The following is a 13950-nucleotide window of genomic DNA, read 5'->3' on the forward strand; positions in this document are numbered from 1 at the left end:
ACATGATGCCTCTGTGCATTTTGGATGGAGTTGTGTCAGGGCTGCAGTGAGGCCAGTACGACTATCCTACGATCTTCTGGCTCAATCATAGTTCTTGAGGCTCGGGCTGGCTAGAAAGTGAGATTTGTTGCCATCGTCTCTCCATGAACTCAAAAGAAAAGAAAAAGGTTGATACAAGGACAGGCACGAGGAACAGATAGGAAAGAGAGCTAGACAGAGAAACAGACAAGAAAAAAAGACCGTGATCGTTTATTTTTAAATAAATATTCTTCCCCGCATTTGTAAAACCCCCATTAGCCTTCCTGCTTTTAACTCTACCTTGTTTGTTTGAATCCCTTCACATTGCCAGAGGAAAATCACACTTACTGTCTGAGTCACTAGAATTGGTGTTTACAAGGGATTACCATTCTACTTCAATCTGGTTTCCGTCTTCAAAATAAAACCACAGAAAGTAAATATTGTGCGTTACTCATCCTTGTCAGCAGAGCATGAAACGTGGCCAAGGCAATTCTCAGTAATTCAGAGTTTTAAAAAGCCAAACAATGGCTGTATTCTGACTACCGATGGCCTTGGATAAATCAATTGAAGCTAGTTGTGTCATTTTATCCACAGGCCGGAGCAGCTCCTGGGGGTGGCAATTGTCCACCATCTCAGTGTTCCAGGCAGTACAGAGGGATGGACCAACACACAGGAGGGAGCAGCCTGCTTCCCTCTCTGCAGGCCGTTCTAGGGAAGGGACAGCTATGGTCCCACTTCTTCCCTACCATGGGCTTTGCATAGGAGAGGCAGGGGAGGGAAGTTCCTTGTACCTTCTCTCAAACTCTAGAGCAAGGGAGACGCTGGCCTTCAAAGACAGATAGATGCCAAAAAGACCAGGCAAACTAGGAAACTTTGCAGAGGACATCACCTGGTTGATTGGTTAATTTTTAATTAACTCACTTTTTACGGGCATCATGGAAGAAGTGAGTCTTTCAGAGGGACTTGACGAAGGATAGGATGGTGGCTGGTGAAACTGGATGGGGAAGGCTTTCCAGACGTAAGGTGGTCACATGACTAATTTGCAACAGCTCTATTACAGAGGGGGGAAGCTCTAGAAGACCCGGTACAGACCAGTAATAAGTGTATCCCTAAAGGAAAAGCCACACTATTAAGAGGCACCACTGTGTTGCATCTGCTTTCAGTTCTCTCCCTTCCCATATTGGACCAGGCCAACAAGCCTACTCTCTGGAGAAAGGTCCACCGGGTCAATTATTAAGGAGGCTTTGGCAAAATCATCTGAGTCATCAAAAACCCACACCAATCTCAGGAAGGACAAACGTTAAATATATACTATCCTTGAAGATGAATTCAGAGAGAGATTGATTGTTCACGGTGATGAGGCTGGGTGCATAGCAGGGGAACAGAGTGCTTAGTTTTGGACACACCGGATTTATCAAAGGTTTCCACTTTGTGGGTGGAGCAGTCTCTGAAAATACCAGTTGTAAGTTACCCACCCTGGCTGGGGCTGTTTCTCAGTTTGCTTATGTTTGTGTCATGGTCTGAGGTTGTCACTGGGTGACTGGCCCCCTTTAAGGGGAGATGGGGGGCTAGCCCCACCTGGAATATTCACACCCTTGAGTGACAGAAGTTTTGCCGACATAAGTGGTAGTGTAGACATAGCCTTAGCCAGAGGGTTGAGCCACATCTCCAGCACTGACCTGTATGTGGAAGGCTGAAGAGACCCATCCTGGAGAAGGAAAGTGAGGCAGGGAATGCTGGCAGTGCCATGCTTAAGCAGAAGGGGGTGCTATGGGATAGTCATGCCCTACGACAGAGCAATAAGCCAATATCTAAGACCTGCATTACAGACGAGCTCTCCAAATGTTCCTGGGCAGTCCTGGCTGTAACCTTATGTATGTAGGCTACCAACAGATAGGATAAAGGATTCGAGAATGGGGCGGACATGGGTATGCAGCTCCTCTCAGTGATAGCTGCAGCACTGATTGTCCAGAAGCCCCTGGAGGAGGTTGCTAGGATGATGGGGGTGCTAGGATTTCAGCACCATTGGAAACACTCAGCACTGCTCAGCGAGGGGGGAAAACTGTCCAAAGAGAAGAAGAAAATGACTAAGCTGCACATCCTCACCTACCTGAATCTCATTATCATATGCAAATCACTCACCATTATATGCTAATGAGGTCTGTACACGCAGGGAAGTTCTTGGAAAAGGTGAGAGACTTTTAGGAAGGCACTTAGCATCCCAAAATACATACACAGCATGGATGATGCACCAGGCGCAGGATGTTAACAATGACTCTGCACATGACAATGGGGCTGACCACCACAAGAAGAACAAAAGATGGTCAGTCTCAGTAAGTGTGAATTCAGTCTTGACCTAGCCAGAATGTGTACATGTTTTACACTGACATTTGTAATAAAACTTCTGCTTTCTATTACCTGTTTGCCCAGCATGGCTGCTTGGTGCTTAGGGAAATGTTGAGCCAAGACACCATATGTTCTGCTTCATGTACTTGTGTGGCAGCCCTGACAGAGGAGAGGGCATGGTAGTTGACTACCACAAGGAATCATCTTGTGACTCCTCAGGTAGTTGTGCATGTGCATTAGGCATAATTATCTCAAAGGGTCCTTGCAGTATGTATGTGGGCCAATGGGCACTTAACGACTCCCTAGCCCTGCCCTCAGACAGAGTACACAGTACTCAGGGGCTTGACAAGGACTTGTGCTGTTGAAAATGCCTTGAGCATCTAAAGGAGGTGAGAGTGGGGATGCTGTAGGACACCCAAACCACCAATTTGGACAATGCAAGCTTCTGCAAATGTCAGCCAGAGCTTTAAGCACAAAACTGGCTGCTTGGCATTAACGTTCACTGCCCGCGTGCCTCTACTGTGACTTCCTCCCCTGTGCCAATAAGTTTAAGTTCAAAGCTCAAACGAGACTGGTGGCTTGCATGCGGTTATTGTGCTCTTGTTAGTATTTCTAACATAAAAGATAGGCAGCTAACTGGAAATGGTTATTTGTATGGCTGGTTACAATGGGGTGTTTCTCTGAACTCTGGGTATTGGCTTTCATTCAGCAAATAAAACTTATCAGGCTTATGTTATTCAACCTGGAACTTGGGTAGAGTCCAACTATAAATTATAATAGAACACCAGGCCATTTTCTTTACAGCAAATTAGTTTCTTGGGGAGGGCATCATGATCAAATTTCATTTGTTTCCAAAGCCAGTTACAACAGGCTTGTAAGTGGAGGAAATTCCTTGCTCTGGAGGAAGCACATAATGTTTTCAACCCTCAGCCCAGAGAGCCGAGAAGCACTATCTAAACAATCCTACCCAGGGCTAGGCTCATTCTTCTTTAGATCCAAATCAGGGCTAGGAAGTTTTGTTGTTTGTTTGTAAAGAAATGAAGCTGTTTCCAAGGACTCCATGGCCCCTGCCACCCTGACTAACAACTGCTGAAGCCCTCAGAAGCTCAGCACCACTTCTGAAACTGAAGCAATTTAAAGATTTAGGGTCAAATCCTGTCTCCATTCCTTTGTGGTGGTCATAGAGGTCCCTGTCTGCAGTAGAACTGGTGAGGAAAGGAAGAAGGGCTGTGATCCTGGTCAAAGGTTCTGGAACTCCCCTCCCCAGCCTGCTATGGAGCTAATCAGGAGCTTCCTGAACTCCAGCATGCAAGAGGGCGGGGGCTGGCCAAGTGGGGGGCCAGGGATGAGGCTTGGGAGATCCACACAGCTGCAGATACACTAGCGTAAGTGCAATCCTGGGACTGGTGGAGGAGCTATGCCAGTCTTCAGGCTAATGTGACTGCAAAGCAGTTCTGTTGCTACTCTGAGGCCAAGAGGAGGATTCTTCCCTCCTTCTCCCCCTCCACCCCGCATTCCTTGTAGCTCCTTCCCTGTGCTTTCTGCCTATTCTGCCAGGGAAGCAGTAACCTCCTCCAGGGAAGATCTCATTTATCATCCTCAAAGACTCTCCTAAAAAGAGGCCTTTGAAGAGAGAGCATCCAGAAGGTGTTAGTAGTAAGCGGAGTGGATTTCATTGTGGGTTATGATGCAAACAAAGTGTTTGTGAGCAAAAGAATTCTTTAAAATGGGCAAATGTCTTTTGGTGTATTCAGTGGGCCTTAATCCACATGACAACCTCATGCATTCAGAAGTGGAGTCGGGCCCCAAAATTTCATGAGATTGGCTTTAAAAAGCATGAGATTTAAAAATAATAAATTCAGGGGTTATTATTTGCCTTCAAGTGTTTCAGCCATAACGGGTCACATCTGCAAGTTTTTTCTCTGCAATCATGAGGGCATTTTTTTAAATGAAAGTTGAAAGTCTCATGTAATCACATGACTCCAGGAGCTGAGGCTTTAAGGAAAACACCAAAATACTGGGAGACTTGCAATAAAATCATGAGAGTTGGTAACATTTCATTTCTCATGAAATTAGGGGCAAAATGACAACAGGTTTTGGATCAGGAACTTAATTAAATATATTGCAATTTAAAGATACTAACTGGTGGCTTTATGCCACCTCCATCTGGCCAAGCTGGGGGACACTTAAGTGGCTTAAATGCCAAGCTCAGCTCCGCCAAAACAGAGGAGATGGCCTCCTGTTTCCTGACATAGAGGAAGGCAGAAACAGAAGAAAAATCACAGACCTATACTAGCACTAGCGGTATTCCTTACTACAGACATAGCGGGAGCCAATAGAAGGCGTTTTTCTACTGGTATAATAACACCACTTTCTTAATGACATTAGCGATGCTGACAAAAGCACTCTTCTAGCCGCACAGTTGCATCTACACCGAGACGAGGGTTTTGCTGGCATAGTTATATCAGTTTAGGGGGGCTGTTGGTTCCACACACACACGCACACAGACATATCTGACCAACATAGTTATGCTAGCAAAACTTTGTTGTGTACAGGCTACGGTCCAAACAATAAATCAAAGGCCTATTACTGCCAGCAAAGGGGGCCACAGGGAAATGGTTTGCCATCAGGGGAGAAGAGGGACAGTCTCGAGAACAAGAAGACTGCTCAAACGGGGGACATTATTTACCAGAGGTTTTTGGGCAGGGGTGCATGCAACATCAAGAGGGCAAAGGACTGTGAGTGAAGAAATGTGAGCGATTTTTTCCACAGACTCCTTGAGTAACCTAGGGCGAGTTATTTCACTTGCGCATGATTCCGTTTCCCCATGTGTAAAATGGAGCTGGTTATACTCACCCTCTTGCAGAAAGGGCTTTGAGACGAATGGGACTAAATGTTTCAGGCTTTATAACTTATCGTTATTTTGGTTTGTATAAGGCTAAATTAGAGCACAAATTGAACAACAGAACACTCATTTCCTGCTGCAATGTTTATTTAGGCAACCAGCCTCTTAATGTGTGCAATGAATTAGACTTGGAGACATGCCAGAGTCAATACGGCAATACTTAAAGCAGGGAGTATAAACAGTATCTCGTGTTGGATTTTCCCACGCTGAGGATTTCACTGTGTCTCTTCCTTTATGGAGGTGGATGTTATTGGTTTTGGGGAACAGACAAAAAGAATCCATTGTTTCGTAACAACAGCCCTGGCATAACAAGGGGACACATTCTTTTCTCAAAGAGGATTCCTTGTCCATGAGGTACAGCTCATAATAAAGGGCAGAAAACTTCCCAGAGCTCCTGTCATCCAAAGACTATTTATGCTTTATAAATCCCCTTCATAAGGTGCTGCTATGGCCTACCAGTTCTGCAGGCGGCTGCATTGTGATGGGCTGGAGCCATAGCCTCCTGCCTGCCCCTTCTCACCCCCTTTGAGGTGCCATACATCCTCAGGGAGGTGGGGAAGGAGCAGTCCCTGTAAAGCTCCTTATGGACCCATGTAAATACCAGGTGGAATCTGGCTTGCGGACTGTAATTCCCAAAGTAATTCCTTTTCTGAGTGTTCATGTGAATTTTTAGATGGGGTGCTCCCAGAAGCCGTTGCTCTGTAGTGTCCTCAACGTCTGTTGGATCTCCTCATGCATACCAAGGTATGTTCAGGGCTTGGTCAAAAGCAAAACCCTATTGCTCTTTTTTGTAAACTTTGTCTAAAAGTTACTGGTATGGTGGACGGTTATCAGATGGACAGATTTGTTCCCAGCCATCCTGGGGCCAAGTTCTGAGGAGTAATGGAGAGAATGAGACAGTAGTGGGCAAGTGGAAAGCATCTGCCCCTGGATGACTCCGCATGGCCTGAGGCAAGGTGCTCTATAGGGCCACATCACCCCTGGGTTCCCTCCATTTTTGAGTCTGCTCAGGCCTACAAGCTAAGGCCTACGCTGCCCTAGAAAAGATTTGCCAATATAGCTGAACTGGCAGAGCTACACTGCCAAACAGTCCTAGTGTAGATGCACCGTATACCGGCAGAAGAGGGCTGTTGTCAGTGTAGTTTATACTGGTTCCCTGAACAAAATCAGCTATGCTGACATGAGGACTTCTTTGCCAGGATAACTGAATCTACACTAGGGCTTTTGCCAGTTGAGAAATGTTGTAAAAAATTCATTCCCCGAAGTGACTTTAGTTTCTAGTGTAGACCTGCCCTTAATCTTACATTTATTCCCAATGCCAAACAAGCTCCACTCTTATGACATAGTACCAGGAGCACAAGTAATCCCACTTTTAGGATAACTGAGGTAAGTCGGTACAAACAAACCCTTCTAACTGACAGGGATCTGTACATTGAACAGCTGCCTTTTGGATTATACCTTTTGCTGGTTTATTTTATGCCAGTATGTGTCAGCTGTTAGTCAGGATTCATTTAGAAAAGCGGGACTAAGGGCAAGCGCATCACAGTGAATCTGATTCCTACACCAGTTTGTGGCCTTCATCTTCTCCTGAGCTGGGGCAGCTGTGTGCCACTCCCGTGGTGTGCACCTGCCCTAAAAGACTGGCTTCCCAGCAAGATCATTCCATCCCTGGGGAATTGGTAAGTGGCCCATGGAAAGCTTCCTAGCAGCTCTAGGGAGGGTTTCTGCCACTGCCTGTGAATTTTAGGCTGCTTTTGCTTGCGGTCGGACACCAGCTCAGTTCAGACCTGCTTCCAGATTGGGAGGGGGGAGTGTGATGACAGAAAAATGAGTGAAGCCAACCTTTCCACTCTCCCTACCCAGCAGCACTCAGGGCCAGCTTTTTAAGGGCATCTAAGCACCTAATTTTGCAGTTAGGTGCCTAATAGAATTTTCAAAAGCACCCAGATGCCTCCATCCCCGGGAAGAGGCACAGCACAATGGTCTTTAGGGGGCTAAAGATGAAGATAGCTGCCTAGTTGAACTTTCAACAGCGCCTAATCAGGCTAAATGCCTAACTCTCATTGAAACCAACAGAATTAGGCACTTAACCTGCTTAAGTGCATGTGAAAATCCCATTCAAAGCCTCAATACCCCTGTAAATCTCGCCTTGAGTGCACCGGATTCAGTGGAGGTACGCTCCTGATTGATATCAGTATAGTTGAGATCTGAATCAGTTTCCTCTTCTTGAGCTACTGGGCTCTTTAAAAAGCAAACAAATAACTGGAGAGAACATAACACTTTACAAGCATGGTCCACGGATATGCGGATGCAGATATCCACGGATCTAAAATGAATATCCACAGATTTGCAGGGCTCTACAGATCAGGAGCGGCTTCTCAAGCGGGAGTGGCAGAAGTTGGAGCAGGGACATGTTGGGTTTGTGCACCATTAATGCAGCACAGCTGTACAATTCCCCTTGTGTGTTGGTATGTAGGGGGAGGTGGAGGCTACAGTTTGATGGAACAGAGTCTGTGTGAGGGAAGGAGGCAGAAGCCGAGGATCTGGCATTACCTGGATCTTCCAGGTTTCCCTCCACAGCAGCAGCAGGATATTAAGGCCATGGAGGTTGTAGCAATCACATCTGGCTTTCTGACTTTTCTGAAGTTCAGAGGTGTTCGAGTCTCTGGTTTGGTTTGTCTCACTTTGAAGTAGGGCCAGCCACCTAAGTCTGGATACAAGGCGTTAGTGTGGGCTGGCTCATTTCTGCACAGTTATTGTTGCAAAGCTTGGTCATCTCACCACTATGATACTTAAACTCTTTTAGAGCATCTGTTGCTACTGCCTTGGAATTGCTGGGACTAAATATTATTTGTTCACTCCTTTGTATCTCTGAATTTTATTGCTACTTAATACTACTTTTGGCAGAAGTACAAAAATGATCATAGAACCTCTGAATACATTGAGTTCGGTCAGTTGAGGAGGCGCAGAGTCAGAAACAGTAGCGTAGTTGAGGGTAAATGGAGTTTACCCACTTCTCTTTTGCAGAATATTGAGTTATTTTAGGTGTTTAGCCCCTTTTTTACCACTACACCACTGCTCAGAAATAATTCTAGTCATGTTCCCTCAAAAAACCAGTATTAGAAAGCATCTGTTACTAATTCACGATAGTCCTTTTGTTCCTATGACTCCAACAACGCTGGGCAAGTTTCTTGGATATGCAGACTGCAGTTTTCTAAAGTCCAAAGCTAAAATATTTCTGACTACTAACAATATGCCTGTCTGAAAACAAATGCTCCACTGAACCACATCAGAACCCTGATGCCAGGAATGCATCCTCTACTTACTGACTCATGGAGCTCCTCTACACTCAACAGGACTGCCCATGAGTTCAGTAGGAGAAATGATGCTATAAAGCAGTGGTTCTCAACCAGGGGTACACATACCACTGGGGGTATGCAGAGGTCTTCCAGGGGATACATCAACTCATCTAGATATTTGCCTAGTTTTACAACAGGCCACATAAAAAGCACTAATGAAGTCAGTACAAACTAAAATTTCATACAGATACTCGTTTATCCTGTTCTGTATGCTATACACTGAAATGTAAGCACAATATTTATATTCCAAGTGATTTTATAATTATGTAGTAAAATGACACAATAAGCAATGTGTCAGTAACAGTGTAGCTGTGACCCTTGGATTTTTATGTCTGATTTTGTAAGCAAGTAGTTTTTAAGTGAGGTGAAACTTGGGGAATGCAGGACAAATCAGACTCCTGAAAGGCGTACAGTAGTCTTGAAAGGTTGAAAGCCACTGCTATAAAGAACAGCCATCCCCACAGCCCCAACGTTAATTCATCCCTTTCAGAACTGTGGAGACCAAACCCCATGGAGCACCCAAAGAAGAAAGTTAGGAGTGTGCATGGCATTGAACCAACAGAGTCCCCTATGTGCCTCAGACCAGGTCCCGTGGATTCTGCTACCCTCTGCTCATTGAGCTTGCATTTGGCCATCATTTTGAGAAATGCCAACTTACCCCTAAGTGGGTTACTTCCACCTGCTGCAAATCTGCAGTTGAGCTCTACCTGAGTTTGGAAACTGGGTAGAGATACATAAGAACGGTCATACAGCATCAGACCAAAGGTCCATCTAGCCCAGTATCCTGTTTTCCAACAGTGGGCAAAGCCAGGTGTCCCAGAGGGAATGAATAGAACAGGTAATCATAAAGTGATCCATCCCCTGTCACCCATTCCCATCTTCTGGCAAACAGAGGCTAGAGACACCATCCCTGCCCATCCTGGCTAATAGCCATTGATGGACCGATCCTCCAGGAATTTATCTAGGTCTTTTTTTAAACCTTGATATTTTTATACCCTGACCTTTTCTGATGACAAAGATTGAGCCAAGTGCCAACAACTAAGAAACAGAACACATCATTTTTTTAAGCATATAGTTTAATGTAAAAATGATTGAATTCCAACATTCACAGGAATGAGAAAATTGCAACATGAGCCTCAACATTTTTCTATTCATCGAACAAAATAAATAAAATAATTAACATAACAAAATCCTAACACACACAACAGCAGGAACATGAAATATTCTATCTTCATACGGAATTAGCATATTAGAAAAAATCCAGATGAATCAAAATCACTTAAATAAATAAAGTTTGAGGGTTTTTCTCTACTCAAATATTAACTTTTTAAATAGAGAGCGAGATATTAAGACATTGATGTGCTATAGCACAATAACTAATGCTCCCCAAATAACAGCACTTTGGCTGCTTCATTTTGGAAAGCCACAAAACCCCAGTCAGTAGCTAGCCTCAGGCTGGCTATGACTCATGGTGCTGTTGATGCAACATACCAGTGCAGGGGAGGGGTAACTGTTGCCAGTTTACTGCTCTCACAGTGAAAGAGCAAGGCTTCATTGCCCCCCCTTGCCCACGGGGACCCAAAGAGGCGTGGCCCTTGGCAGCCTCTCTGTCCGGCGGACCGGCACGGCCCCAGAGGCCACCAGGCCGGTCCCTGCTGCCAGAAGGTCACACGTTCCCGAGACAACCCCCCAGACAGCAGCCGCACACGGAATAAATACAGCTGCGCTGCAAGTGCATTGCACTCATACAACCCTGTTCAGCTGAAGTGGTTTCCAAAGGGTTTTCATTTCCCTCAGCAAATCACTTTTCCCTATCCAGTGTTTTCAACTTCAGAAAGTGGCATATCCCATGGACAACTGAGCCTTTTAAAAAAAAAATCTTTCTTAAAATGATGCGCCTCAATAAATAAATACATAAATAGAAAATAGCTACTGCTAGCTGGAGTCTGCCTGAAAACATGTTAACAGAAGGAGGTGGGCTGCTTGCAGATGGACTGGCATTTTCACAGAGATGTTTCCTTCAAGGGGAAACATCAGTGATTTTTCTTCTTTGGCTTCTCTCAGCGTTTTGCCTCACCATTGGCTTGAGCTCTGTAAAGAAGGGGAGAAAAGGAATAGTTTAGAAACCTGTTCATGGAACAATTACTAGTTAGAACATGAGAACTCTTAGCCTGCTCTCAACCATATCAGTGAAACTTCATTAACTTTGACATAGTTACTCTTGGTTCACACCAGAGGAAAATCTGGCGGTGGACCACCCTGGTTTTTCAGACGCACTGAGCACATGTGAGTCCAATTGTCTCCAGAAGACGTTGCAGCTGCCTAGTATATGTGGCCATTATCAATGACTTCCCCAAGCTCAAACAGGAAGTCTGGGGCACAGCAGGGAACAGGAAGAACCTGGTTCCATAATCTAACCACTAGGCCACATTTAAGGTAGGATATGTTGATTATTTATTTACTGGATTGAGAGAGACAAGTTTTGGGAAAGATTACTTTGCCCTGAGAAGAGGTAACTCTTAAGCAGCTTGTGCTAAGGAACCACCTAGTTATTCTTTTAAAATAATTTTTCATGAAATCGTTCTGAGAATGAATGACTTACTTGTCCAAAATTGCTTTAATGATGATCTTCACCCATTGAGCAGTGGGATCCAAACACACTTCTCTGCCATCCTGAAGAGTAGCGCTGCAAAGAAGGAAAACAAAGGTCAGGCATCTATCGACTTGGTGGACTCTGTGAACTCTCATCAGGGTATCTTTCAACCTTTTAAAATACAGGCATGGCTGGTGTCAATTGACATAGTTCCATTGACTTCACTAGAGAGCTACTCCAATTTACACTAGCGGAGGATCTGGCCCTACATCATTTGTTTGCTTTAAAATGTTCCAGGTATGCAAAAAAAACCAACCAAACAAACAAAACCTCCCTCTCTCTCTCTCTCTCTCTCTCTCTCTCTCTATATATATATATATATATATATATATATATATATATGCCTTCATTTTTTTTAATATTGCCTGGTATCTCTCTCTCTCTCTGTACATGTGTGTATATATATATAAAATGTCTTTGTCTGCATTGGTATTGCTTTTTACATAAAGGGCTGAATCCTGCATTCCTCCATCAGGGAAACCACTTATGGACTCAGTGGAGAATTTTCAGTGGGAGTCTTGCCTGCAGAAGGACTGGAGGAATTGGGTTGAAAGGTTGTATTGGGGATTAATAATTTTTCCTGCCCTTCCAATGCAGGTTCTAGCACTCCATAGATAATGCCTATGGGGATTTGTATTTCCATCCCAGAGATGCTGGACACTATGAAAAGCAAAGTGCAATACCTAAAATAACGTCTTTAGAAAGAATAAAAATCACTCTTAGGGAGTCTCCATGGGTGGGGTGGCCCTGCTAGTGCTCCCCACCCCTTTGAAAATTCCCGGACAAGCACAATGCAAAGCTGTCTCCTAGTTTAGCAGCAGGTAGAATTTTGCAAAACTACTTACATGATTTCAGTGTTCTGGCAGTGAGGTCCGCTCGGGGTCAGCTTCACATCCCGAATGTTCCCGGGACGGATGAAGCTGGAATGCAAGGTGATGCACTGGCATCGGAGCTCATTCCCCATCCTTGCCAGACTCATCCCTGGAAAAGAATAAGAATTGTGTCGGGTTAGCTGAGTATCTCGCCATCTATACATGTGAAGCAGAGCGCTTGGTTTTGCTTGTTGCTTGATCAGACAGGCTTGCTCTCTGTTTTTTTCACAAGGGTCTTGGCTAAAAGGTTACCTTGGTCCTAACCTCTAAAACTTAATTATGAAAAGGTATGGAGAGCGCTTGATGCTGCTGCAAAATAATGTTTGGATTTGTTTTTTAAAGACAATTCTAAGTCACCAGTTTTTCTTTTTTTAAACCTGCCCTTACTTGGCCAGATTCTGATCTAGTTACAATGGTGATGAGCCTAGATTTAAAATCATGTAACTGAGGATAAGATCTGGCCCCTTGCTTTTCATCCGTTTTGAGGACTATCTCTGATCATGTTCTGTGCTCCTATTGCTTATTCCCCACTCCAAGTTGCATCTTCCTATGTTTGAGGCAACGTGGTGTCACAAACAGGTTGATGACCTCATGCAGGGAAGAAGCAAGAGGCGCAGATGAACGTTGTAATCAGACGAGCCCGCCTTCACTCAAATGTCTTTAGAACCAGGGGAAAAGCAGATAGTGAAAATGATGCAGAAGCATAACTTTCTATAGCAAAGAGACTATTTCTCAAATTTTTCCACCAGGTGTCAGCAGCTCTTCAGAGCAGTGACTGATTTACAGCTCTCTCAGATAGGGTGACCAGACAGCAAATGTGAAAAATCGGGACAGGGGATGGGGGGGGGGGGGTAATAGGAGCCTATATAAGAAAAGACCCCAAAATTGGGACTGTCCCTATAAAATCAGAACATCTGGTCACCCTACTCTCAAATGAAAATCGTTTGAAAATTTTTTAAGACAACCTCAACTTTTTAAAAAATAAGCCTAAAATATCTCTCCGTGCATAATATGTGCATAACTAAGCAAAGTCAGTTGAGCCCAAGGAAGGATTTTGCTTACCTTCTGACACCGCTGCGTAGGTTAGGAAAAGAGCCAAGACAGCAACAACCAACTTGCCGTTCATGATGAGAGGTGAGGCGAGCTTTTCTCCTTGATTCTGCTGGCTCTGCGTGCTAGGAAGGAGCAGTGAGCTCTCTTGTTGTCTCGGAAGATTTCTGATGTTCGAGCTGTGTAACCCAACCCTCTTATATACCGTCCGGGGTGTGTGAGGCAGCACCGTGTTTGGATTGTGTCAGGAAATTCCCAAAGTGTGCAAGACGCTATTGCAAAATGAGTCACATGGCTGTGGGCAAAACCCCTTCCTAGATGAGCCTGAAATTAGTTATCCTTTCAATCAAGCTCCTTATGAATGAATTAAATATAAAAGATCTACAACATCGCCGTGTAGTTAGCTCAGTATAACTGGTTGGTTTCTATAACTCATTATTATTCTTTTATTATTAATATGACTGTCCCTTTATATTCTTTATCTTAACATGTGGCTAGTTAAGAAGACATTCAACTCGTGACTTTCCCTGACCATTTTTTGATTGAATATGCTGGGAGGGTTAGTAGAAATGAACTATGCTTTAAATCCAGTGGCCTGTCTCACACGCAGCTATAATATCTATAATTTTTCTTTCTAAATGTGGAGTTAGCTCCTACTTTTCTCCTTACATTGATTTTAAACACCTGAAATCTTGGCCCCACTGAAATCAAGGTGAAAACTCCACACCGTCTTCAATGGGGCCAGGA

The 13950-nt window shown here is 44.3% G+C and overlaps 1 protein-coding gene across 1 annotated transcript; it reads right to left on the reverse strand.

The window, feature by feature from the left end:
* Window positions 1–10492: 10492 nt before the first annotated feature.
* LOC101952445 (interleukin-8) lies at window positions 10493–13384 on the reverse strand. Its single transcript, XM_005304138.5, has 4 exons — window positions 13216–13384; window positions 12127–12262; window positions 11231–11314; window positions 10493–10719 (listed from the first exon to the last, which is right to left on the reverse strand). The coding sequence occupies exons 1-4, from the start codon at window positions 13277–13279 to the stop codon at window positions 10689–10691; spliced, it is 315 nt and encodes a 104-aa protein (XP_005304195.1). The 5' UTR covers window positions 13280–13384; the 3' UTR covers window positions 10493–10688.
* Between the last annotated feature and the right edge of the window lie 566 nt (window positions 13385–13950).

The sequence above is a fragment of the Chrysemys picta genome, chromosome 5 (genome assembly GCF_011386835.1).
Source record: "Chrysemys picta bellii isolate R12L10 chromosome 5, ASM1138683v2, whole genome shotgun sequence".
In the NCBI taxonomy this organism is placed as follows: Eukaryota; Metazoa; Chordata; order Testudines; family Emydidae; genus Chrysemys; species Chrysemys picta.

What these genes read in the sequence shown, in the direction of transcription:
- LOC101952445 (XM_005304138.5), bottom strand. Translation starts at nt 13,279, where the DNA reads ATGAACGGCAAGTTGGTTGTTGCTGTCTTGGCTCTTTTCCTAACCTAC. An exon ending in CTACGCAGCGGTGTCAGAAG is followed by an intron (nt 12,263 to 13,215) that starts GTAAGCAAAATC and finishes ATTCTTTTCCAG; the next exon opens with GGATGAGTCTGGCAAGGATG. An exon ending in ATTAAAGCAATTTTGGACAA is followed by an intron (nt 10,720 to 11,230) that starts GTAAGTCATTCA and finishes CCTTCTTTACAG; the next exon opens with AGCTCAAGCCAATGGTGAGG.